We start from the raw sequence: 27,893 nt of genomic DNA, 5'->3' as shown, positions 1-27,893 counted from the left end.
TTGTCACATTTTCATGAAAGTGATTGTAGTAAAACCATGGAGACATCTTCCCTCAAATCTAGTTGTGCTGATGGGAGACATTGCTGTCTCTAACTATTTTATCACTGCTACTAGCTCCACTGCTCCTTTTGCCAATGGAGAATTGACCTCTGAAAAAATTGGTCAGGTCAGTTTAGATCATCAGTTAGGCTAACCTTGAGGATTTTGTCTGCAGCAGTCAAGGGAATGATAACACAAATCTGCCATGCAGAGGTGGGCAGCGATAAACAGATTCTGTTGACCAGGTGGATACAAAAAGAGTGTTTTTCTATTGCTAAGGAAGAAGTATCCAGAACTGAAGCACCAAACTCCAAAATTGAGATCTTTCTCTAAATGGCCTGTAAGTTTCCTCAGCAACTTTTTCTCTCAGTCCAGAAGACCTGATTTTTTAATCTCTGGCCTAACCAGAGATTGTTTCATTTAAGTTTATTTAGGGCCCTTTTTGGCAAAAGCTGGCAGATAATATACAATGTCAGGGCCCAAGATCTCACAAAATGCAGTGATAGTTACACTCTTAAACTACAGCAACATCCATTTAAAAAAAAAAAATAATCTGTAGGCTGTCCTCTAACCACTGCAGGGAATAGGCTACAGAGACAGAATTTCTCTCTCCTATTGCCTCTGCTCTCCTGTGCACAAAAAAATTCAAGGCTAACTGGTCCAGAGAGAGGAAGCACCCGTAAGGCTGGTTGTAAAATGATGGTTTATGTGATGTTTTGGTAAGGTGGGATTCAAACTGCCTTCTCCCCAATTTGGATCTGCTTTTTGACCCATCTTTGTTCAGTGCAAACCACAGCCTGTAGCAGTTAAATTTTAAAAGCAAATGGAGTTTTACTTAAATTTTTTGAGAGAAGAAGATCCTCAGACAGACTCAATCCAGCTGTTTCCCCACGCCCTGACCCAGTCATTTATCAAAGGGATTTGAGGTCAAAGACATTATGCTCCATGCTATCGGTGGGGGTGTTTCCTCACTCACTTGTCAGCACAAAGCTGCTCTGATCTCCATTCTGAGAAGCCTCACACTTGGTGCTCACTTCTCTTGAGACAGCCACTATGATTCTTATCCTTAGCTTATCCAGCATCATCTTGGATGTTACTGGCCCCACTACACAAGACCGCCACAATTTACAAATTATGACAAATCAGCACCCGTTCTGTTTTTCCTCAATATACTGGACTGCAACTTGTGCCTGTTCAATGGCTTCTTCAAGAGCTGCTAAGTCATCTTTGCATCTTTATCTGGGACTTGCTGAGAGAGGGAAAGACAGACAGCTGGTGGCAGTAACAACAGCGTGATAGGTATTCCATGGTAAGCTGTCTGCACTTTTAAGTGTACGCCTGAGACTCCTCTGTTTCTGTGAGGAAGGAAGCACAGGTGTCTCGTTCTGCAAACTCTAACTTAGACATGGCAGCATGTAGCATTTAGACACATTATGGCTCATTCTGAAGTTCTTGACCGGTTTTTCAATTTAAAATACAGATAGTTTTTAGTCTTCAAGAACTTCTATGAAATTTCTGATAAGAACATTCTTCTCCCTAAATCATTTCTTATAGTCAGTCTTCTATGGAGTTTAGAGAGAGCCACTGCAGCCTTCAGTTCCTCAAAGACTATTCCAGGCAGAAATGGCTGGTGTCATTACTGGACAGCAAAGGCCAAAGCCTATGTAGCTAATTTCTGAAGCTACATGATTTGTAGTCAGCTGCCCAAGCCATATGTCAAAATATATGCATGGATGCATACACAACTGTCGATTTCCTATATGTGTCACTAGGATTATGAGTTCTAAACAAAAAGCAAAAATTGAAAGAATAGTTGTGTATGCACAAAGAAATGTCTTTTCACATCACACATTTACTAGGATGATACAAAGAAACAAGGGTCACATTTCACATTTGTGAGCACAATCAGGCCAACTGATATGTGCCAGCAGATGAAGACATCTAGTTCCTATCAGACAAGTGTGGAACAGTGGTTAAATAAATAAGTAATATGCATTAAAAGAACTGTCTGTTGATATGTTCTTGCAAACTTTGTAGCTGCACTGAGAAACATTTCCAGTCCATTGGTTCTTAAAGCTCAAAAAACTGAACCAGCCACATGAGCAAGGAAATGTATGCTATGAAGCAGTCTGCTAAGGCAAGACAGACAATGAGAAGCCAGATACAGGAATAACTACTATTTAAGCATCTGTGGTTTTTGTTAGATCTGCCAGGGTATCTCATGGGCATAGCTATTAGTTGACTCAAGCCCTAAGTGTGAAATCGTTTCCTATACAAGAATTCAAGATAAGGTTTGTGTGCTAATTGTCCTTCAGCAAAGTAGAATTTGAAACATAAAAAAGTATTTTTTCTAGACTTCTACAGTGAGTTGAAATTCACTCTTAACACTGCCAAGTGCAGTTGACCAGATTAGCTGTTTTGGTTCTCAAGTTTGATATTATTCCATAGGAAGTGGCCAACTACTGTTGAATTAAGTAAAAAAAAAAAAAAAATCAGTTGTTAACAGGAACAAAATCCAAAATCAACTAAGTATGTTGAATTTACAGTTTACTAATCATCTAACACGAAACAATTATTCATGTAACTACAGGTGTTTTCAGCTAGAGATGGCCATTAGCAGAGTTGTTTACTATAATCAACTTTAGGTTCTTCTATTTTCTAAATATGCTGTAATTAATACCTGGAAGAACGGAGATCCTAATTCCAGACAGCTTCTTTCAAACACTCATTTGGCTTTTACAGTTGCTGCAGGCAAACTCACCGAGTCATTGATTTATGTACAGCATCAGATGACTTGATTACAAGATGAGCTTTAGAAGTACTTAGTAAGCAGAGGGAGGAACCTAGCTGGCACAGTGGCATTGTTGAGAGCATCCTTTCCAATTTGAGGAATTACGTTAAAGAATTTGGAGATGAAATGAAAAAGGAACGGTATTTTTTGAAGAATACTTCCTATCATATGATCACAAATTGGATGCTATCAAAATTTTCCAAAGAACTCCAGACAATGACCATCCTATGCACTAAGGGTTCAAATCAAATGAAATGAAAGCATACTCATGTGTGGAAAAGGTAGAAACTATACTTGTATTAAAATGAATCCTTGCTATTATGAAACCAGTAATGTCAATGTTACTTTGGCTGGAAAGTCTGTTGACCTGGTAGCGTGATTTCTAAATTCAGGTGCTCTCAACACAGATCTTACCTCAAGTGTTGAGGTTTAGCTGAGACAGAGCAATCACTGGTAGTCAACATCTTTGAGCTGGGACCTGTGCTCGTCCCTGCTGGTATGAGCAGTTTGAAATGAGCTGCTGGACTACAGACAGTACCGTGGTGGAGCAGAGCAGCCAACTCTCACAGCTGGAGTCAGTAAATTGTAGACTTTCACTTGATGGACAGCAGCTCCCCAGGGCAGAGGATTGTAATGAATGGATGAATATCACACAATCATAGGATCATAGGGTTGGAAGAGAACTCAGGAGGTTTCTAGTCCAAACTCCTGCTCAAAGCAGGGTGAGCTCCAAGGTCAGACCAGGTTGCATGGAGTTTTATCAAGTTCAGTCTTGAAAATCTCTAAGGATGGAGACTGCATAACGTCTGTGCAACATACTCCGGTGCTTCACTGCCCTCATGATGGAAAAGCTTTTCCTTATATCCAGACAGAACCTCTTGTTTCAGTTTATGACTGCTGTTTCTCATCCTCCTGTCATGCACCACTGAAGAGGCTGACTCTGTCTTCTTGAGAAACTGGTGCATGCTGGAAGATATCATTTGGTTTATGTTCAATGCACAGTCTTTTACTCTCTCTGCCTCACTGAGTATATTCCTCTTGTAGAAGAAAGGGTCAAAGTTTGCAAGCCGAACTTGTCAGCTGCAGGCAATGTAAACTTTATTTTAGCTGGACTCTGGTAATGGACTCCTGAAGTTCAAGATAACAGAGACTCCAACTCAAAGCATCAAAATCTACTACCCTTTTAATCTGGCAGTCAGATAGACTGCAGAGGCCGTGAGAAAGTTCCAGGGGGCTGTGCAACTGGCAGAGTCAGAAGGAATCTACTGATTTGAAATTGCGGTAGAGCGTTCCCCTGTTGCCGTTTTTCCTGCCACAGCTGCCTCTCCCACAAACCGGGGCCCTTTGATCTCTCAGGACACGAGTACCACCTTTAGTCAAACAATAGGTCAAGCAGCACAACAGCAGCATATCTTTCTTGCTGCAAATAACCTGTGGGGCCCAGTAGCTGAGCAGCTGCTACCAACAGTTTGCAAGCCCTGGCATTTATTCTGTGTATTCTGTATTTTTATGTTCTGTTGCTGGTTTTGCTAATTGGCTGCATAGCATAATTATGCATTCAACAAATGCATGCTACCTTTGCATTTGGCATGTGTATCTTTGCTGTTTGCAGAGCTTTTTGAGTTTACTAGGGATATATATATTTTTTTTTTTAACTAAGTAGAACATATGTCTGGAGTAGAATATCTGCAAATTCTGCTAGGTTTGGCTGAACCTCACTTGTTTTCACTCTCAACATGTGCAATTATCACCACTCCTGAGGTCAATATAAGGCCTATAAATGATTGTTTTCTTGCTGGTTTTAAAAGTGATACTAATTTGAAGAAGTACTGTGTGTTCAGGAGTTCATCTGTGTTTTGGGCCTTTCTTCAGTTTTGTCACCTGGTCTGAGGAAAGAAATCGCTTTTCCTAGTATTTTTTTCACACTGCTTGTCTTGCAGAATTTTTGTGACTTACTTAGGACTGGTTTTATCCCTCATCAGCCTCAAGTCTTGACTTTGATTAAACATAGGCTGAGGTTGTTTTTTTCAGCACTGAATAAAATACCCAGCTATTATCCGAGAAGCAGTCTGAGCAGTATCTCACACTGGTAATACCTTAATTCTAGCAGGAAACCCCCCTGTAAAAGAATAGGGTGGCTGATAGATGTGGTTTTGATTTGGTCAGGAAGTGCTTCAAAGAGAGATGAGTCTTATGGGATACTAATCGTCTTACCAGCTCTGAGCTCTCTCCTTGGCTGCTAAGTGAGGTGCTCAGTAACAGCTAAGAGTGAGATGAGGTTTGGTTTGGAGCAGCTTCTTCCACCTCCTCACAGATGTGCCTTTGCATTCCAGGCATGCTCTACTTTAGATCTCACCATGTTGGGCTCATTGTTCTCTGGCTCCAGTTATTCTAAGGAGCATTTGTAAGACACAATACTACAGCTTTTGCTTTGTGATTTAGTAATGTGTAGAGTGGGTTATTTAGGCCATGTCCCAAGACTCTGGAAACAGGGAATATGCAGGATAGATACTGCATGCTGCATATTGTGGAACAAGTAGTACCAGCAAAGGAGAGAAAGTAAAGGAAGTACAGAAACAAAAAAAAAAAGGGGGGGGGGGAGGACGGGGGAGGACGGGGGACGACACGACACAAGAAAGGAGCAGCAAAACAGTGCTAAAGAAAAGAGAACCCGAGAACCCCCACTGCCAGCCCAGGCAGAGGAAGATGGAAGCTGGTATAGGAGGAGGTGGCTTTATTCCACCTCCATTCTTTTGGAAAACTTAGTTCTAGCTGCTCTCTCCCCACATTCTTTAAGAAACCTCTGGATTGCTGCACCCCGTTCCCCCTTCCAAAAGGGAAGCCAGCTGCATCTATAAATTCTGTTATCAAGCGAAAACTTCTGTTTCGCCTCGGTAAATGGTATTTATTTAGCCTTTATATGCCATTTTTCTCATCTTCTTGGGAAGTGTGCAGATGCGATAGCTCAGGGATACTTATGCAACATATGAGCAAGCAATTTCAAATATCTGTGTATAAAATAGACATGATCTGAGAGGGACAACAAAAATGATTGTGTAGTAATTTCACTCCTTACACTGGCCTCCACAGCATAACAGGCTGGTTCATAGAATAGAATAGAATAGAATAGAATAGAATAGAATAGTTTGGGTTGGAAGGGACCTCCAAAGATCATCTAGTCCAACTCCCCTGCAATGAGCAGGGACATCTTTGACTAGATCAGGTTGCTCAGAGCCCCATTCAGCCTAACCTTGAATCTTTCCAGGGATGGGGCATCTACCACCTCTCTGGTTGTAAACCCACCCTCATTGTAAAACTTTCTTCCTTATATCTAGTCTAAATCTGCCCTCTTTTACTTTAAAGCCATTACCCCTTGTCCTGTCACAACAGGCGTTGCTGAAAAGTCTGTCCCCATCTTTCCTGTAGGCCCCCTTGAAGTACTGAAAGACCACAATAAGGTCTCCTCAGAGCCTTCTCTTCTCCAGGCTGAACAACCCCAATTCGCTCAGCCTGTCCTCATAGGAGAGGTGATCCATTCCTCTGATCATCTTCATGGCCCTCATGGAAGAAGCGCTAAGTCATCCCTTATTCAGCTGGGACAGAAGAATAAATGTTTCAAGAATTTAAGGCTAGAAAGAACCCAAAATTTCCAATTTATGAAAATAGGAGTTTTCAGAATGTGTTTTTTATTCAACACTGGCATAGGACTACAACAATTTGTGAGAAAGAGACCAACTTTCTTTAAAACAGTTGATTGCTCAGTTGTTTAGTAATCTTTTCCAGCAATACATATATGAAGGTCATTACTTTTCTATGCCTGATGTAAAGCATGATGGTAATTGGGAAGTGATGTCCCTGTCTTTATCTCAACCCATGAGCTTTTTTATCTTATTTCCTGCCCCTGTCCTGTTGTGGAGGGCGTGTGATTCAAGGCACAGATTTATACTGTATGTTATACTTGCATTTAAATGGAATGTAATGTATTCCAGTAGTGGCCAAACCATGGAATGTAAGGACGTGACACAACTAATAACTAATAGTACTAGGACTGTATTTTAAGTGGTAGAAGCTGCTGGGTTACTACTATTGTTCAACCTCAGCATAGCTGATGTCCTTATCACTTTAAAAAGATGTAGGCATAAAAATAAATACATTTCATACTTTCTCACTGCTGCTATTCTTACGTTCTTTCTCGACTGATGTTATCATCATGTGAGGTCTAATTTAGATAGTAATCTCCAAAAGCCCTTGTCACTTTACTGTCTATTATGTGCCAGTCCTACACCTGTGGTGCTGTATAAATGCTAATAATACATCAATATGTTCATTCTTTGTAAGTTCTGTAGGTGGAATTCCATCTGGTTTGTATAATGTCAAATGAGATGTTGGTGTGAAAAGTCCTTGCTGTTCAGAATTCATGATTGCTTATGAGCAGTTGGGAAACGACAGAAAAAAAATCGCAAAACTGGACGTGCTTATGATTTGAACAAAGACGTCCAGATGTATGCTTAAGACAGTGGCTGTGACTGGTGCAGAATACCCAAGTGGTGTAATTCTCTAATCTCTGAAGAGCTTTAGTGAAGTAATTAGGACATTAACCAGTCTCTTCAGCTGTTTCTGAATATTTTCAGCTCAACCTAGTCTATTTAAGAAAGTTTGGATACTTGGAGCACTGCCATTTCTTTGACATGATATATCTGCTTTGGACTCTTTTGGGAGTGAGTGGTAAGAGCTCAGAGCATGTCCAGGCTCCCAGAAAAGCTTTCTCCCTTCAGCAGGATGACTGGTCTCAGGTGGGCAGGTACTCAGTTCCAGAGACATCAGGCTTGGCTTCCACGTAGCTGTGCAGGAACTCACCAGCAGGGAGTGATGTATGAGGCCAGGGTAAGTTTGTACAAAATATTATGATTCTGTGATTCTGTGAAAGTACCTTGACTATTCCCTGGGCTGAAGTTGTATCCTTTGCCATGAGATACTGGTGGATTTGGCTGAATTAGACTAGGAAAACTTGATCCTAAGAAAATTGTAATCCAAAATGTAAAAAGCTAGAGAATATAGATGATAGTTACGCAACGTTTCCCAGTTGCAAATGTGATGAGGTCTGGAAGTGTCTCCATTGGCTAATCTAAATTGTGTTCTGAGCTGCTCTAAGTATTCATCACTTGCCAAGGATTAACGTAACCACGGATTACAAAGGGGAGCAATTCAATGCTTCCTTGGTAAAGAGAAAACAAGTTTTCCCTTGCTCCATTTCATCTCTTGGCCACTTCCACTGGAACAAATACTGATTGTGATTAAGCCTAAAACAGGAACTTTCACAACCATAAAGTCCTGATAGTTAACAGATAGCAGCAATAATGCATTGCTTGGTGCACAGTCTAGATGCATATTTGTTGCAGAGATACACATGCAGCTACACACAAGCTGCCTTGTGGGGTGAGACTAAGAAATGGAAGTGCTTTATTGCACTCAGAAAATCATATCATCACCATTCAGGGCTTGAGGCTGGTTAGGCAGGAGGAGAGCTGAGAATCGCAGAAGCCGGGGCAGCCCTGGGACTGAGGGCGGGAGGAGGAGGAGAGGGAGGAGGAGGAGGAGGAGGAGGAAGGCAGCTGCTTGCCTGCCCTCCTTGCAGCCTGCAGAGCTGCCGGCCACCGGTGCCGGTATGGCCAGGAGCAAGGCCACCCTCTGCACATGGCTGGGCTGCCCAGGGCTGCTGGGCTGCTTCTTGCTGGGCTTTCTTGCAGGTGAGTGGAGAGACACCAGGGCTCAGCTCACAGCCTTTACCCTCTACGGATACTTCTCTGCAACTCCTGTTGTGATTAACTCCCTGTCAGGGAGCTTTTACTGCTTTTTAGGGATGTTACATGATACTGGTCCCACTGTTTGTCTAAAGGGTTGTTCTTTCTAGCAGTTTTGGTCTTTAGGGGGTGAGGAGTATAACGGCTGCGTGCTTCAGCCCAAGATGAGCCCTGGTGAACCGACAGCTTCCTGTAATGGGTAATCAGATATTCAAAGAGGAGAAATTAATAGAAGAGTTTGAGAATTCTGTGATTGCAAAACGTCCAGGATTATTTTTTTGTTGTTTGTATTTCCTGATTTTTACTGAAAATGTGTTTAAATGCTCCCATTCAGTTGCTATTTTAGAAATCAAAGGGCAGAATGTAGAGGAGGAGTTTTGACAGACAGCCAAGATTGGAGTTGCTGAATTTTCCATCATGTAAAATGAACTTCACTAGAACATTAGATTCTTTTCTGCGGTCACTTGCAGCATTTGCTTTTAAGTTTAAAATTAAATGTCTGCATCTGTTCTTTTTAAACTTGTATTGTAGCACACACCTAAGGCTAAAGCATGAAAGAAAAATCCATGAGGGCTATTAAATATAAAAATCATTAATTTGATTTAGGAGATCCCTGAGCTGCAAATTTCTAATGCTTGTGCTGTTCTCATACATTTCCCTGAACCTCATCTTTTGGCGAAGCTCCAAAAAAGAATACTGGGAAAGACGGACCTTTGGTCTGATCCAGTACCACTGTTATGTTCAGAGCGTTACTACAATTGCATTTAAGTCTGAGAGATCATGTATATTGTGCATGTGGCAGGACATATATGTGGCTTTATTATTACAGTTTTCTCAGTTTGGGATTTTTCTAGCTGGAATAGGAAAGGACTTTTTTTTTTTTTTAAGACAAATTCATGTAGTTAGTATACTCTCACCTTTCAGATTTATGGCAACTGAAAAATCTTTAACTTTTAAAAACTGACTAGGGTCATAGTTAACTTTATTCCTTTAATTATTAAATAGACTAAACCCACTTTTCCCCAAATCTATAACAATTATAATGCTGGCAGGGTGGCTGTTGAGTCTTAGACCTTCGCTTTAAATTTGCACATATTTTTAAATATATAAATAAATTAAATAAAGGGATTTCATCATGAGTATGAGTAGTTCAATCCTCCCACTGCAAACAGTTAATTGAGAATTTAAACTGTAGTTTAAAATTAATGAGACATGAATCTGCCTTAAAAAGGGGACTGTATTTAACTGATATTTAGGGTGTGCTCTTTTAAATATCTCCATTTTTTGGCAATTCAGTCAATGAAGTATATTTAACTTTTCTATTTCACTTCTATGTTTGAGCCAGCAAACACTGACAGAGGGTGCTCTAAGCCCAGTTCGTCCTCCTGGTTTTAGTGAGACTGTTCAGTACTTTATGTGCACATGGGCTCAAATATGTGAGGACTGGGGTTCTTGCTAAGCAGGAAGCTTTTCAAATGTGTTTCAGGATGGTTTACAAAACCGACTGAGAGAACACCCAACTCTTCAGATGGCTATCAAAATGTGAGACACAAACTTGTGGCTGAAATGAAAGCAGAAAACATCAAGCGTTTCCTTCGGTAAGCCCTGCGCGTCTTGGTTTTTGAATAATTTTATCACTCACAGAAGCCAGAAAGTGATAAATCAGCTCCAAGGAACAGCCTCAGAAAGCAGAGCTGTTTAGATGCTTTGGAAGTATTTTGGTTGGTACAGAATGTCTGTGGGGAGGAGAAGGGAGAGACTCACAACCCGTCTGTCCCCTCCTCCCTCTTTTTGAAGTTACCTTTTTGGAGTGGTTGTAATGTTAAATGTACGTTCCTCAAGATTCATTACTGCCAGTGCTTGTCATGCTTTTTATTATGGTTTTCCATAGTCTTGATATAAGTATAAGTTTCAGTTTTTTCCTCACAAATGTCTGAAACTCTAACATCAGATAACTTTGCTTTGTCTCAGACTGATGATTTTACTGTATTTGAGATACACTGATAGCTATTAATTACATTTGATTGATTGATAATCTGTCCAGTGTCTGTTTAGACTTTCTATTTGAGTGGCTAATAGCCCAATTAGTCTAAGTAGAAAATTAATCTCTTCAAAATGCTACAAAGTTTGCATGGCACTGAGGTGCACGTATAGTTACAACTGCTAATTCCTTTAGTGTGGCCAGATTGGATAATGTCCTGTTAAATTGGATGCTTGAGATCCCATTACACCCTGTCTTCTGACTCAGAAGGTGAAGGTCCCTGTCCAAGCGCAATGTGCGTTGGTTAAGTTTTGCATGATGCAATTGTTATTAAATATACTTTTTTGCATCCTAGTTTATCTGTGCAGTTCTTTCCAAACATCTAAAACAGTAGGAATGTAGAAATATCCTCCCGATTTTCCATCTATTTCACTGAAAAAGAAAAAAAATCATTCTTGTGCATATTTGTATCTTCTACAAAGGAACAAATATATTAAAAATATATTAATACAAAAAAGTAAACAAATATAACCTCTGGTTAGTAACATGTTGATATTCAGCATGTAAGTCAGCAACTGCATCATAAACATCAAAGGTTTGCTGACAAATTTGATTTCTGTCCATTTATTCTTAAACCAAAAGGTTTCATTTCTAACACCAATTAGCTTTTTAAGTCTATAGGCCTTATCTTATTTTGTATTTGTTGCTCTCAGTAGATTGGAGAGTTTCTGAAGATTATGTTTGAGTGAGAGTCCAGGCAACATAGAGATTGATGACAGCATGAAATAGTGCTCCAATTATGCTAAAGTTTCTTGGGCATAGGGTATTAATGGTGTCTGGTTTGCCTGCTCACTTTGATGATGGGCCAAATTCTTCATACTGGGTTTTTTTTTTTCCCCTAAATTCAAATAAAAAGCAGGAACCGCAGAAAAATTATACTAATATGCAATCCAAAAATTTGTTAAAAGCATAAAAAATGTGAGCTTGAAAATTTTTGATCCCTATTCGTAGTTATTCAGACTACTAAACCTGTTTTTATCAAGTGGGGAAAACAAACTTTGAGTCTCAGAAAATGCAGACACCTTGACCTTTGCATTGAGTCATAGCTCTGGAAAGGATGAGACTGTTTGGAAGTGAAAAATTGCAAAAAGGCATCATGTTATTCAGTATGTTTTTCCTGATGGCATATGTAGTATTTAAACTAGAGTACTTAAGGAATTAAAAGGTACTTAAAATACTCTAGAGAATTAAAGTGCAAGAAGAAGACAGGCAACGAGCTTTGGCAAAGGTTGCTTCCAAACCTCGGTGCATACCTGCACAATTAAAAGAGAAGGAAAGACAACAGCAGAGGGCAGAAGGTTGTGGTCTACCTGGAGAACGTTGATGCATTCAAATCCAGGGGGCCAGGTGGCATTCGTGTGAAAGACCTGGAAGTTATGACTGCAAGGCTGCTGTCTATGACAAGTTCTGGTGATTGGACAAGGCTGATGTCCCCTACTTTAAGTAAGGCAAGAAGGACAATCTGTCGGAACTGTGGCCCTGGAAAGTTGACAAAATATCCTTCTGGAATCTGCTTCCAAACACACGAAGGACACAGAGATAATTAGGAACAGTCAGCATTTTTTTTAATATGTGTTTACATGACCGCTCTGATCAGGGTGATTGTCTTCTGCAAGAAAATGGCTGGCTGCGTGTATCCATGGAAATGTTAGAGTGGCTGAAGCATCCTTGACTTTAACAAGGCTTTGGCCATCGTCTCCCACAGCATTCTCATTTGGAAGCTGAAGAAGCGCATACTGAAGAGCATGTCGTTACATGGGTTGAAAATAGTCTGAACTGACAAGTTGAAGTGGTACTAATCATGGTACTTGGCACCACTAATTAATGGTAATTAATGGTATTTGACATCCGTGGGGCAGCCATTAACAAGTAGCCTGTCGGGAATTGGAAGTTGGTGCTTCGTGCACAGCTGACTGATCAGCATTCACCATAACTCATCTATTCAGTGGGCCAAACAAATTGTAGGCAGATTTCTGTAGGGTAGCCCAGAGGGGCTGGTTATTGTTTCTGACTATTTGTCACCATTATGCGTTATGTCTTATCTGGATGTAAATGTTGTTTAGAGGCTTTCATTATTCAGGCTTTTATTAAGAAAAAAAAAGAACAAATCTGTGCAGATAATTTGTCATAAAGATTTTCAAGTTAAACTTATTAGTATATGTTATGCCAACAGTGTACAAACCCATCATCAGATACCAGAATTATTTGGAGGGCTTGTTTCTGAATGGGTAGCTTTCCTGTAGCTATTTCTGCTCCTTGCATACTGTTCATATCCTGATGCTGAGTGTCTTTGACACTGATTTTCATTGCTTGTGCATAGATGTGGCTATTTCTGTTACTCAAAGAGAAAGGTTCAAATGACTTATCTTAAGACCTCAGGAAAGATCCTCTGCTCTGACTACATTTTGTGCTTATGCTGATGCAGACTCTGATAAACAATCGTGTTATACAGCTCAGACTTTAACTACAAGACCTTCCTTTCCATGCGTGTGGCTTGAAGACAAGCTTTATACACACTGATCTGCGTTCAGCATTGTGATTCTCTGCATTTGCTGCCTACTAGCGATTTTCTGTTTTATTTTAGCTCATTTACCAAGTTGCCTCACCTCGCAGGAACTGAACAGAATCTTCTTCTTGCCAAACAAATCCAAGGCCAGTGGAAGGAATTTGGACTGGATTCAGCAGAACTTGTTCATTATGATGTGCTTCTTTCGTACCCAGATGAAAAGCAGCCAAATTACATCTCAGTAATTGATGATCAAGGGAATGAGGTGATCTTTTTAATGACTAAACTATATTTATGTAAGATCTCTTTAAAGAAATGGTGTCTTTCTCTGCTTTCCCACCCACTCGTCCCAGTATGTGCTTTATAATATGAGAAAAAGTCCAGTGCAAAGGGACCTCATATTTAGAAATGATTTTCCAGACAGTGCAGCAGAACAGCGGAAATCTCAGTGCCTCATACAGCAGAAGGCGGACGTGTGGAGAGGCTGCAATTAGCACCAACAGATCATAAGGTGTAAGAATGGCCATACTGGTTCAGTTTAAGGACACATCTAGGCCAATATCCCGTTTCCATAGAGAGCCCTAAGTGGATGCACTGGGAAGTTTATGAACAAATAAATGTATTTAAGGCATGCAGTTCTTCCAGTGTCTAGCTGTTTTCAGCTCGTGTTCTCTGAAAGTGATTAGTCTCTTTAAGAATCTTTATTAGACCTCTTTTCCAAGTATTTATCCAGTTAGTGACCCTCGTTAGATCTCTCTTCCAAGTACCTATCCAAACTCCTCTTGAACATCTGTACAATTTTTGCTTCCATAAGATGCTGAGAGGTAAGGAATGCCACGCAAATACTCTCCATTGTGTGCAGCACTGCCTTGTTTCATTGGCTCTGAACCTGATCCTACTGGCTTCCTGTGGTGTCTCCTAAGTTAGTGTTGGAAGTAATAATGAACAGTCAGTCTGTAGTCACCTTCTCCATTTTTTACACCCAGGGGAATAAAGAAGTAGATGTAGAATCTGACACGGAGCCTGAGCAAGGAGAGGAGATGGGACTGCTAGAGCAGCATCATAGCACATAGGTGGGGATGAAGAGCCCTGGTAGAAACTAAGGCACATGTTCTCAGGGATGACTTGAGCTTAGAGGTGAAATAATAGAGAAATTCTTCCCAAAACTCCCTAACACAGTCTCTCAACTATAAACTCACAAGGTGAGAAAAGAGTGGATGTGAACCTTGAGGCAACATAAGTGTTGCAATAGATAGTGATGAAAAGCAGCATGTTTAACTGGAGCGTAACTAGCAAAGAGAGGAGTAATGCAGGTGAGAGTAATCACAAAAAATACCTGTGATGGCATGGATGAACTAGGTGTCTTTTTATGGTCACCACTTCTTGGCAATTTTCAGCTACTTCTCTGCTTAGGTTCAGGCAGTGACTGATGAGCACCTGACAAGTGATCTACCTCTGTATTCATACCTGCTTTCTGTTATAAAAATTCAGCTATGTATCCCTGGCTGTTTTTTTTTTATATGAATCTATGTGTGTCAGTTAGAATTGTATTTTTTGCTAACAATTTATGGAAACTAGCATATCATTTGCAATAATCAAGTTTACTGTACAAACTTGTGCCTGGAGGTAGAGTGTTTGACCAAAGACTTCTGGTTTTTATTGATAGATTTTCAATACATCATTATTTGAACCAGCTCCACAGGGGTATGAAAACATTACTGATATACTGCCACCATATAATGCTTTTTCAGCACAAGGAGTGCCAGAGGTAAGAAAAAAAAAAAATATGTAAGAGTATTATTAGCTGAGGTCATACATTGCAACACACTTGCTGGGATAGATTGCTCCAACTTCTCGAAAGATTTCTTGTAGTAGTTTTAATTAACCATTACTATAAGAGAACATGTGAAGATAGCTAGGCCACATATTGTGTGAAAGTTAGAAGTCTCCTATTAGAAAAAGAGCTTTCTCAAATTGCTAGAAATTTGAATCACATAATAAGTGAAAAGCTTTTATCTTTATGGAAAATGTTGGATACATCTCAGGTTACTCCACATTACTCAATTATATGGAGAGGACTTGCTTAAGTTGTAAGGACAAATAGCAATATATAAATCAATTTGGAAGACATTTTGGATTAAGTGAATGTCTTCAAAGGCTACAAAAGTCCCTCACTTAATCTGATAATTCGTCATGGAGGAACAAGTCAGGGACAAGTTTGCATTGCATAGATGAATGAAATTATATAATAGTGAGTGTATGTGCAAGAAATACCACAAGTTTTTCACGGCCACAGAAGTTTGTCAGTTTAGCAAAGTACATTAGTTTTGTTTCCAACCTCAGTTTATAGGCTTGCTGTTAAGTGAAGGATAATATAGAAAGGTAAGCAGTTTGAACCAAGGCATCCTATAGAATATTATGGAAATCTTTTGCTGTTGTTTTTATAGGCACTGGTTCTCATTTGTAGAAATGAAAAAAGGACCCCAAACTATATCATACATAATGAATAAAACTGTGTATTGCCAAAAATAGATATTTTGTTTGTTGAATGACCAGTTGCCATGAAACTGCTTTTCTTTTCTGTGCAGGCAGATCTGGTATATGTGAATTATGGCCGCACTGAAGATTTTTTTAAGCTGGAGCGTGAAATGGGAATTAACTGTACAGGAAAGATTGTCATTGCCAGATATGGGAAGATCTTCAGAGGAAACAAAGTAAGCATTGTGTTTTATTTTTTTCTGTGTGGGTCAGACAGTGCTCATAGCTAATGCAGGCTGTAAGTTGGAACGTATGAGCAGAAGAAAGCCTGCAATGTGTCCATTGTGACTGCATTCTAAGAATAACTTCCAAAACAATAAAAAACAGATGAATGTATTAATCTCCTGAGACTGAGATGACTGCAAACTCCTCAGGCAGTTCTTGCAAGAGATTGTTTTAGGGAACTGAGTAGTTTGTAGGGCCAAGGCTTTCGATGCTTTTCATATGGAATCACGGAATCATGGAATCACGGAGTTTTCAGAGTTGGAAGGGACCTCTAGAGATCATCTAGTCCAACTCCGCTGCTAAAGCAGGTTTGCCTGGAGCACATTACTCAGGACTGCATCCAGGCGGGTCTTGAAAATCTCCAGAGAAGGGGACTCCACACCCTCCCTGGGCAGCCTGTGCCAGTGCTCTGTCACCCTCACCGTAAAGAAGTGTTTCCATGTATTTGAACGGAACTTCCTGTGTTCTAACTTGTGCCCATTACCGCTCGTCCTGTCACTTGGAACTATTGAAAAGAGCCTGGCTCCATCCTCCTTCAACCCACCCTTTAGATACTTGTAAGTATACAAGGAACTGTGTTATTTTGAAGAAGTATTTGACAAGGAGTCTGATGCACAGAAGTTGAATAACTAACTCTTCTGACTTTAGAGAACAACTGACAAAATTGGTGATAGTGGAACAGTGGAGATAGTGGTCAGTTTTTGTGCCTCAGTTTTATGTCCTGTGCTTTATTTCATAGCCTTGAGCTATGACTAAAGGCGTGACACAAATAATGTACATACTGTGTTTCACTGTGGTTTGTTCTTCTGCTGAGTCTGTGGTCATTTTCACTCTTCCACATACACAACTTCTAAAGCTATGTCCCCATGGAAGTAAATTGCAACATTCAGATTTATTACTGCATTAAAAAAAAAAAAGGCATTTCTTAAAAGCAAATAATTTCACAGGTTAAAAATGCCATATTAGCAGGAGCCCAAGGGATCATACTTTATTCAGATCCTGCTGACTACTGCGCCCCAGGAGTAGATGCTTATCCAAATGGATGGAACCTCCCAGGCAGAGGAGCCCAGCGTGGGAATGTGTTAAACCTGAATGGAGCAGGGGACCCTCTGACACCAGGTTATCCTGCAAAAGGTGACTGAAAGATCTGTACCCTGGGCCATCAAGTACTTTATGAGCCGGTGCTGAAAGATATTGTGGCTCTAGAAATTCATCTCTCTTCAGTACATATGCAAAGAAAAAAGCTGCTTAAAATTATTTTTAGCAGTAGTTCATTTTCCTATTGCAGACTAAGTTCTACCTGTATGTCATTTCAACTGGTTGCTCTTTAGTTAGTCAGGGAAAGTAAGTTTTTAAGAAAATCTCTTTGTATGATCCTAGCTTTGTAACTCTTAGAAAAGAAGGACACGTAGGTTTACAGGCTGTGAAGCAGTAGAAAATGGCTGAGAATTTATAGCCATTTTTAAATATCTGCGTTTCTCAAGAGGACCAGTTTAAAGTAGATTATAGTCTACCATCAAAGAGGAGTAATAGTTTTACTTGGAGGTGTGTTTCTTTGCTGATCCTGAATTCCAAGCAGAAAAACAATTTAAAATCCTCTTTACAGGGACTAAAATTTCTGTATTAAAAATAACAGCAGCTTGGAGTCTTTTGAAACTTGGCACCGTGTACTTGTCCTGTCCTTGTAGGCATCTTAAACTCAGTATGAACTAAGGTGCCAACCAGTCCTGTCTGCCAATGGGATGGGAACACACGGGTGCTTCTGGAAAGCTCACTGGCTTGTGTGACCATTGTTGGGTGCATAAGACAACACAATACTGAAAAAAAGATAGATTGTGTGTGCCTGGCCCACCAGATTCAGAGAGACATTGACTGTCTTCGACATAGGTAAATGCATCTGTGAATGTCCGCTGCAGCTTGTAAACAGGCTGCATAGGGGCTGTCTTCACCTCACACACCAGCTTGGTTGTCCCACAGTCAACTTTGAGGAGATGTAATAATATGGGTGGACAGCAAATCTAACCTCCCATCAAATTTGGGGATTTGCCTTACACAGTTGTGCAGATGCGCTCTTGGGTTTGTGCCTCTGTCATTACATTTTGGTTTCCTTGAAGCAATATTTAAGAAACAATGTAAGAATTAAAAAAATGATGCATGCTTGTGGCTACTGTGTGGCTGCACTATTCAAAAGTATTTCCAGTTTGGTGAAAGTTGCTAAGAACACTATAAACATGACATTTTGTTCTGGTTTCTCAGAGTACACTTTCAGGTATAAAGTTAATGAAGGTGTAGGGATTCCCAAAATCCCAGTTCATCCCATTGGATATCATGATGCAGAAGTTTTATTACGGTGAGTATACATCAGTCCTCCTCACCAGAAGTCAGTATGTACAAATGTGCCGCAAATTTTTTTAGATTGAGGTGGCAAAATCTATGCTGTTACCTGTATTTATAATTATTTTGTAGTAGTGTGTACTTCAGAAAATGTGGAAAATTCAAAGCAATCTGTTTCTGGCATAATGTTTTTAAGAATTTTGTAAACCCACCTTGTTTAAGGTGCAGTAAGGGAATTAAGGTTTTAGCCTACTGGCCAACTGCATTTGTCTTGTTTTTCACTTAACAGTGCAATGGGAGGATCCACAGCTCCAGACAGCAGCTGGAAGGGAAGTCTCAATGTGTCTTATAACATAGGGCCAGGATTTGCAGACAACTCTTCTACAAGGTCTGTTTTAACACTTGCCTGTTTATAAAATATTGGAAAAAAAAATCTCAACAAAAAAAATCTGTGAAACAATACATCTAGATATATTCTGCAGAAATTTACTTCCTTCTGAGTGGGAAACACTTGGTGATATCTATTAGAATTTGAAAATCAATTATCAAAACTATGGTTTTGCTCAGTGTCCCCAGTGTCAATGGATAGACAGATTCAGAGTGTATAGGTCCAGCCCTGTCATTCCAATTTCAATCCTTACTTTAAGGTTCAGACATTGTTTCACTGGTCCTTTTAAAAAATGGCTATATAGCAGTAAGTAGACATTTTATTCATACTGTTGAATTAACCCTAAACTTCTTTCTAACTTCAAACTTTGGTCTTTTCTTTCCTGTTTCTGATGACTGAGGTGACAATAGGACAGCCAGCCTATAGCAGTCAAACAGGGAAGGACTGATGATTCAGTAGTTCTCTTCTACTCACGTTTCCCTTGTCCACTGGAAGTCTCATGGGGTTTCTTTGAGCTTAGAACTGTGGCAATGATTTGGGAGTCCATCAACTGTTCCCCAAATCTGCAAGGCCCCATGATTTAAAGCCCTGAACAATAACAGGACAGAAGAGCCCAGAGCACATATATCTTACTAATTTGTTTGGGAGGAACTACTCTTTGACCAGTTGGATTAGCAATACTGTGTTGGCGGTTTACATTTTTCAGCCCTAACAGAGAAATACAACTGTCCAGGTCTCCAGCACCAACAGAGTCACGCTCTGGCAGACCAAGCCACGTAACACTTGCACTTGACGATCAGGGGTTCGACTGGCTGTCAGGGACTATTGTAGCATTCTTCCTTGTTTATAACTGATCAGCTGCAATAGATAAAGCTAAAGATCACTTCTATCACCTTTTCACATAAAATACTTTCAGTTTACATGAGGTATTATTCTCTGAGGACTGGTAGTGGGCCACCATGAACAGTGTGTAAAAATGGTGTATCATTGTCACTGCTCCACCTCCTGCAAAACAAGAGTTTGTCTGAATATATAATTTTATACAGACTTCATTGATCATTATTCTTTTGTGCTCTGCTTTAACACTATCTGAAAATGAATAAAACAGGAATAATGAATAAGAAAGCATATTTGACATAATTACGGCGCCATTTAGAATGTCTTGAAGACCAACAGTGAGAAAAGAAACAACATGATTCAGCCACAAAACATACACATGGGAAATATTTTTGAATGCACTTTTTAACATCTTACTACTTGATATGGTAACAGTTTTTGTAAATATGGGCTAATCCTATATATACTTCTTCTCAGAGTAGCTCCATATAAAAATGAATCTTTTGAGACTAGGTAGAAAGTCACTTGCACATGGTAAGTGTGCAAGTATATGCATGCTTAAGGCACTGGTGTCAGTTATGCTCTGGGCAAAGATTCAGTAGCTGTCCTGAAGTAGGTTTTGATTTTGACAGCTATGCAGATTTGCTGCTGAAAAGATAACTTCAAATGTGAAACTCTTGGTGTTTTGCCAGACACAAAAAAAAGCATTACTGGATGCTTTGTTTCTTCCACAGGTTCAGAGGGGCTGCATACTACATTATTTTTAGCTCTCCTAATACCTGAATTTACTTCCGTTTTTAAAAATTTCACAAGTGGATTTTACTGGGGAGAGGGGGGGATGGAGGATTGACAAATCTTGTTCACGTAGATCTGCTGTCCTAAAGAGAGATTTCAGTTTATTCCTGGATGAATATTTCTAATGACCTTCTCTCCAAGTTCGATCATATTACATGGAATTGTGCTACAAAACCAAAGTGTATTCTTTATAAAAATATGTATATCCACAAATATCATTTTGGTCAAAATCCATTACTGTATATGCTTTTCAGTTTACTCCTCTAATACACAATTATCCAATTGACTTCCATAAGTAACAGTTCAATAAATTCTGTAAATGTCTGAAAGTTTATAGTTTGACCCACTTCATAGGGGCATCTTTCTGTCAGCAGGTTAACCTGAAATGAAAAATGGGACACTGATACAGCATGAACAGTGCTGAGCACACAAAACAGAAGAGAAGCACGAACTTTCTGGCTTACAAGCTATTACATTGACTTTTTATTGCCTTCTCAGTCAGAACTGATTACTCTATACTGCTTTTCATTTCAGAAAAGTCAGAATGCATGTTCATACAAACAATAAAATAACACGAATTTACAACGTCATTGGCATCCTCAGAGGAGCTGTGGAACCAGGTGAGCACTAGGTGCTTGAGGATTTTAATTGCTTCTTTAATTTGTGTTTGGTGAAATTGTTCTCATGTTGCAAGAAACTTCAAGTTTTTTAGATAGCCAGGTAATATGGAATCTGAGAAACCTTTAATAGTTGTCCTGTCCCTCCCAACACACTTTCATTGGCATTCTGCAGAATATATTTGAATGGGAATGCTGGAATGATAGATGTCAGGCATTTTTTTTATAATACCTGTCATTTTACGGTAGGTTTCCCCTTACATCGTTCATACATTTTGCGTTTGCAAAAATTAACACAATGCAAGGTACAGAAAACTAGTGATGATTTGGGACTTCAATATACTATTCTTGATACTTAGTAGCAGGCCATATACATGAATGACTTTTAAGTGGAAAAATATGTATAAAATAGTTCTTGTCTTCATTTATATACTTAGTAGAGTAAGTGAATGATTGCAGGTTACCTTAAAAAGTAAATTTGTAGCACTGGTATTAAACTTCGTATTTCATATGAAATAAGTAGGCATGCAGTCAAAGGAAATACAGGTAATTCAAATGCATTTTTAATTAAGGCTTGATATTGTGTATTTGTTTCCAGACAGATATATTATTTTAGGAGGTCATAGAGACTCTTGGGTGTTTGGTGGTATCGATCCAACTACGGGTGCAGCTGTTCTGCAAGAGGTTGTACGGAGCTTTGGTAAAATAAAAATGGAAGGTAAATCACTTATTAGAGACGTAAAATGATGGATACAGAAAACAGCAGCTTTGAAAAACTGTGTTGAATGTTCCCATAAGCAGTTGTGTTGATTTAACTTTTCATCTCTACGGAAAGTTGTATTTCTCATTATGAAAGATGCAAATTCATTGAAGAGATGCATATGTACCATCGCATCTTAGTTGGCTGAACTTATTCCCTCGTGTCTCTCATCAGTGTAATAGTACCGTCTTAGTAGTGTGGCATGAAAATATTGCATTAAGAAGAAATTCCTCTGCAATAATGTGATCCTCTAAGGAGTTTAGAGAGAATTTTTTTTTACTGCTATATCAATTAAGTGCTTTTTTTTTTTTAAATTATTTCAATTAACTGTGGTGATCTTTCACTAGACTTTCTAACTTTAAGTTGAATTTTCAAATTTAACTATGTGTTTGCAGGTTGGAGACCTAAGCGAACTATTATTTTTGCTAGCTGGGATGCAGAAGAATTTGGATTGTTGGGATCCACAGAATGGGCTGAGGTAAATAAAAAATAGTGTAAAGAAAGCAAAACTTGAAAGTCTGTTGCATGCAGCTGCAGTACCCAGTGGCGTCTATTCCTAGACTGCAATCAATAGCTCCAAGGTAAAATTGGAGCACAACAGCCTCCTTCAGGTGCTGTGAGGACCTCATAGATTTATACAAATCACCTACCTAACTTCTTACAACACAAGTGCACTAACTCTTCTAAGATTTAAAAATCTACTTTGATTCAAAGCTAATGTCCCTCAGTGGTGTCTGTGTGGAAATCTATCCCTTCATTTAAGAGAATGATAGCATTTTATATAACCTAAATTGGCTTATTTTCTAACTTTATAATTGAGAAATTCCTTATTTTCTATAAACTAAAGTCCAGATCATGTGCCTGTGATCCATCAGCACGCCAAACCCTTTGTGTGGAAATTAGTCCTCCTGGGCAAAGTAAAGGGTGGGTATTCTTTGAGAGAATGCTTTCAAATTCCTGTGAAATTTCCAGTATCATAGAGTCTCAGGGGCAGGACAATTGATAAATTCTGTAGTGGGATCCCTGACTATATTGCTGCCTGATAGAAGGATGTTGCGAAATTCAGAAATGAGGTTCTGAATGTTTTTCTCTTCCTTTTCCTGTTGGGCATGGTCAGTTCTTAAGCCTGTAAGTGGATTTGTTCAGCCCTGCTAAGTAATACAGGTCTTACCAGTTTTCATTGCTTTGTCTGTAAAATCCAAATTAGAAATAGAGCGGGCAGAACATTGTCTGATGAAATACATTTCTGCTGAACTATGCCAATTTATTAGTATGAATGGTTTAGAAGAAATGTGTTGTCTTGTTCTTCTGTTAGAATTTTATTTACAAGGTTATATTTAGATATGTGGATAGAGCTTTCAAAATCTATAAAATAAAATATTTTAATTTTTTTTTTTTTTTTTAGTTTATTGGCACGTATTACAATAAACCAAAAAATTACATAGCAAAATTACACCTTTCAGAGGAGGGAACAAAACCAGAATGATGCTCCCAAACACCAAAGAGATTCCATCATTCTTCTGCTAACAAAGCTGAGATTTCTGTTCCTTTGGATCTGTGCTAATTCTCTCTCCCATAAACTATTTGGCTTCCAGCTGCGATAGGCTCTCTGCATCTCACTGTTGGTTTATGAGACACTAGATGAAGAAACCATAATTTAAATTATCTTTTAAATCATTTACTGAGAGATTTTAAAGAGTTGGCAATTAAGTTTCATCCCACCTGAACTCCACTGGTGACAAAAGTATACTGTATATAAAAAATTATTTGTGATTTCTTTGGCCGTGTATCTGTGCAGATATTTAGATGCTGTCAAGAAAAAACACACGATTGTATTAACTATGAGGAATATAAACCAATGATACTTAAAAGATTAATTTCTCTTGAGCAAGTAATGAATAAATTAGGAGTATGGGTTGTTTACATATTGCTACTGCTCTTCTGTAGTGTTTTTTGTTTAATAATTTAATATCTAGTAATCTATCATCCCTTATTTCATGAAATGGCAGCTGTGCTGGATTAGAAAACCATGAACACAATTCATATTTGAACCTCATTTTTGTTATATTTTTGTTTTCTTGCTTTATCTTGGTGTGTGTTCCTCCTCTTTGGCACCTAAATTAGATTCAGTTTCTCTAGGGACATTCCTCACAGCTTACATTCATGTTTTCTGCAGCTGCCAGAACTATCATCTCCTAAATCTTGAGGAAAATTAACCCATGATATTCACTGTCTTCTGTGCAACAAAAAGACTCTGCAACTGTGGCAACATCCTTTTGTTACATAGACAATCTCCATTGCTCATAAATGAAGGAATTTCTTCATGTTGCAAATATGCTTTTGCATATATGCAAGGTCTTATGTATACATATATAGGCTTGCTCCCTCCCTTCATATTCTTTTTCAGAATCTCCTTAACTGTTTGTTTTGAAGATATCAATTTCTTTATGAAGTTATCAATTACCAAACCAATTTTTATTTCACATGACTTACAAATGATTGGTTGGGTTATAAATGGAATTAATCAAATAACAATTACTAACCTAATTAGAATATCTATCACAAAGCCAAGACTTAGTAAAATACCACTTACTGATGAGAATATCAATTTCAAACATAATGACCAGTTTCCAAGAAATTAAATGTGTGTGTATATATCTAGCATGAAAGCAATGCTTGGTTGACTCAAAACAGTCAGTCAAATTTATTTGAATAGGAAATGTCAGTGCTTTGACTCATCCCTTTTTGAAACAGAAGAGTGTAGAAATGACAGCAATACTCGGTTTAGCAGGGTTAAAATTGAGTTCAGTGCTGAGACCGCACATGAATAATTAGGGATTAAATTGGTGGGTGGCGGAATTCTGGCAGACGTCACAGTCACATGTTGCATGTTCACGAAGCCCTGCAAGTGTGGACTTAAAAATACATCTATAACCTTAATCTACCCTGGTACAATGCTGTTCCGTACTTGTCCTGTTCCATCTTGCTCCTGCGTGATGCAGCAGGCAGCACCTACATTTTGTGGACAACACAACAAAATTTCCACAACAAACTAAGTCCCAGAAAGCAGGAGGGAATTTCGCATGCCCAGATCATTGACCCAGCCTCAAACATTAATGTAATTAGTAAGGTACATAGTGCTACTTATCCTGACTGAGTTCTTAAAGGTAATGCTGTAAAAAACTATGCACTTAACATACTCTTGACTAAATGTCACTAATTGGAAGTAATAATTACACTTTTACAACCCCAGGAAAATGCCAGAGTCCTCCAGGAACGGGCAGTTGCTTACATCAACACAGATTCTTCTATAGAAGGTGTGTCTTTTATTTTTAAACTCACTTTACTTCACAGATGTCAATTTTAATAGTTCACTATGTACTCTTTATTGCATCCAGAGTTGGCAAATGTAAGATAGATAATGTGATGTTCAGAATAAGCGTAGCAAGTACTGAATTAAGTGGAGAGAGAGAACAGTTTAAATTCTCATTTGCTTTGTTGTTGCAAATAGCACCATGCGTGAGCTGCAGCCTACATGTCTGGGGTCCAGAATGTCTCCTCTGGAGGAGTTTAGTATTCTGTGCTAATGAACTGAGCAGTCTGATTGTTAAACTCTCTCTTAACTGCATTAGCTTTAATTTACAATTACAGTTTTAATGTATTACAGACTACTGCTTGTTCTCTTTGCAGCTCCAGCTCCTTTCCCTGTGGAGTTACAATATTTTGGGACGCAAATTTATTATGAACTTAAGACAATTTGTGTCAAGACCTTAGGCTTACATTTATGTGGGAGGGACCAATTTTGGTGCTTTAGGCCAGTGTGGTCACCTTTGTTCATTGCTACAAGCAGGGAGAATATGCAGCGAGTTACATATGTATAATGGCATGGCTCTTCTAGAAAAATCAGTGCTGAAGTGTGTGTCACAAAAAAACTAATCCCCCATTATCCAATTTATAATGCCCTTCAGATTATGAGAAGAATCTGTGATATAGGAATGCTGCTTAGAAACTGGGCTTTGAATTTTGGGTCCAGCACTATGATCTACATCACAAAATCCTTAAATTATACTGAGCTTTATTACAGGACTTCATATACTGTTATCTGTGCTGAAATAATAATCAGTAGAGTCCTGTGAAGCTGTCCTGCATCATAACCTCAGTTATTTAGGGCATTGCTCTTCCCATGTTAAACCCTACTTATTTGGGCTTGCTGTGTGTGAATAAAATGGGTATCAACAGGCATATTTAAGAACTCTTTTTATTCCCGGCAGCAGAAAATTTTGTCTGTCACAAAATGATTGGAAGAAAAGAAAAGCCAAACCCAGTTTCTAAATGCTCGGTTGGAGTGGAGGTATAGGGAGGGTTAGAGCTCTTCCTTCAATTATACAGTCTACATGCTGTGTAAAAAGTAGAGCAGAATTTCACGCCTAGAAGATCTCACGAATGAAATAATAGCTTTACAACTGCTTCATATTCTCAGCATGGATTGTAACACATATTTTTAGTTGGTTTGCAGCCAACATGCTGCTGCCTTAACAATTTTCTTCCAAATCTTGGTTATTCAAACGTGTCTCGTTCTTTATGCATTAAAGAAAATGTGAAAGTAAAAGCACTGGAAAAGAAATATGTAATACGGAAAAGAACACCGTATTCAGTGTACTGTTTCAAGTATCTTGGACATCTTTCACCTGACCGAGCATTAAAATCCCCTGTAGAGCCATAGCATCCATGTACTCTGCCAATTATTTTGTTTATCATCATACGTTCTCCACATCACTTCTTATGCCATGTTTTGGACAGCAAATTATTTCTATTCATTGTCCTTTAGCAATGAAAAGAAGAATAGCGGGTCCTCCTTTTAAGCATTTTTGGGACTTTAATTTCCAGTTCTCAAATACAGACTCTCCTTGGAAATATTGTTAACATTATCTAGTATTTTTTCCATCATCATGGGGTTTTCTGTAATTGTCAGTCTAGTCCTCTTCTAAGTACACACTGTACAAAGGATGACTCAAAGGTCTAAAGCTGCATCAAAACCTGATAACAGTGTTATCTGAAAGCTTATGTTTTATTATGTCCAAGCCTCCTCACCCCTCTTCCCCTCTTTGCTGTTGTCTGTGTTTGAGGGCAGAGGTGTTTGCCCAGCTGCTGTGTGGTGGCTGTAGTCTATAGAGAATACTGCTTTATACTCCTGCCTGCCCCAAAAGTGGCCATAGTTTCTTTTAGATGGAGCCCGTACTGCTGTAACGGACAATTTGGGTGCGAGATACTCACCGAGCTCAACATAGCCTGCAGGTGGTGTGGAAACCTCAGGGGTGTGAAGTGTAGAAGCCATAACAGGGTGGTAAAAGGGGAGGTTTAGGAGACAGTAGATGAAAACATTACTGTGCATCTTTATTGCCTCCTATTTGGGTGAGACTTAGTTCTGAAATATAAAATGCCAAATGTTTTTCACGTCTCTTACTCAGAATATGACCTGTTGCTCAGATACACTCTGCAAAAACATTGAAAAAATACTCTTTATGATAAGAGAAGAAGCAGCTACTTTGAAAGACTTCTTAAAACATCTTGCAGAGAATATATCTTTCCTCCTGCACAGTTCCTGAATGCACTCACTTTTTTTTTAACATCGTACAAAAAGCAGGATGTTACCACTGCCTTCTGTCTAACACAAGCTTCAGGGAGTGTATGAGTGACAAGGGCTTGTAGCTAACGAGGGACAGTTAGGCATATTTTAGAACTATGGGAAGGCTTAATTGCATTACTGTGTATATACTGTAACCAATGCATCATTGTCGGGTAGTAGCGGTAGCTTATACAGTGTGACCAAGTAGTCTATTTCTGTATGTATTTTGAGGCAAGATAGAAATTCTTGCCTTGGAGTCAAGAAGTTTGTCCAAGAAAGGACTGCAGGGTTTAATCCATTACGAAGATAATGCCACTGGTACGTGAAGGGAAAAATTCCATGTCTTTGTTTCATTTTCAGGTAACTACACATTGAGAGTTGACTGCACCCCTCTTCTCTACAAACTGGTATATAATCTGACAAAAGAGGTACAGAATCAGAATGTCTATTATTTGTGACTTTCTAAGAATGTAGAACTGCAAGTTTGTTGGATAAAATTGGATTATTGAATAATATTGGATTTATCTTATAGCTGTGCTGGAAGAATATTGATAGCACCAAAATCAATAGCAAAACATCCTGTCAGTGGTACACA

At 38.9% G+C, this 27,893-nt stretch overlaps 1 protein-coding gene across 1 annotated transcript in view; it reads left to right on the top strand.

Moving 5' to 3' along the window:
- Positions 1–8,495: 8,495 nt before the first annotated feature.
- NAALAD2 (N-acetylated alpha-linked acidic dipeptidase 2) overlaps positions 8,496–27,893 on the top strand; it is a gene marked incomplete at its 5' end in the record, with an annotated part of 36,551 nt that continues 17,153 nt past the window's right edge. The window contains 13 exons of the mRNA XM_082491666.1: positions 8,496–8,577; positions 10,118–10,229; positions 13,257–13,443; positions 14,845–14,946; positions 15,767–15,892; positions 16,889–17,075; positions 18,198–18,291; positions 18,565–18,663; positions 20,830–20,915; positions 21,511–21,630; positions 22,068–22,150; positions 24,926–24,989; positions 27,659–27,726. Of these exons, the coding sequence (XP_082347792.1) occupies positions 8,496–8,577; positions 10,118–10,229; positions 13,257–13,443; positions 14,845–14,946; positions 15,767–15,892; positions 16,889–17,075; positions 18,198–18,291; positions 18,565–18,663; positions 20,830–20,915; positions 21,511–21,630; positions 22,068–22,150; positions 24,926–24,989; positions 27,659–27,726 (1,410 nt within the window). The remainder of the gene's footprint in view (positions 8,578–10,117; positions 10,230–13,256; positions 13,444–14,844; positions 14,947–15,766; positions 15,893–16,888; positions 17,076–18,197; positions 18,292–18,564; positions 18,664–20,829; positions 20,916–21,510; positions 21,631–22,067; positions 22,151–24,925; positions 24,990–27,658; positions 27,727–27,893) is intronic.

The sequence above is a fragment of the Vanellus vanellus genome (assembly GCF_965231255.1).
Source record: "Vanellus vanellus genome assembly, chromosome: 1".
Lineage (NCBI taxonomy): Eukaryota > Metazoa > Chordata > Aves > Charadriiformes > Charadriidae > Vanellus > Vanellus vanellus.
The sequence above is the reverse complement of the archived record's forward strand: the minus strand, read 5'-3'. Positions and strand labels throughout refer to the sequence as shown.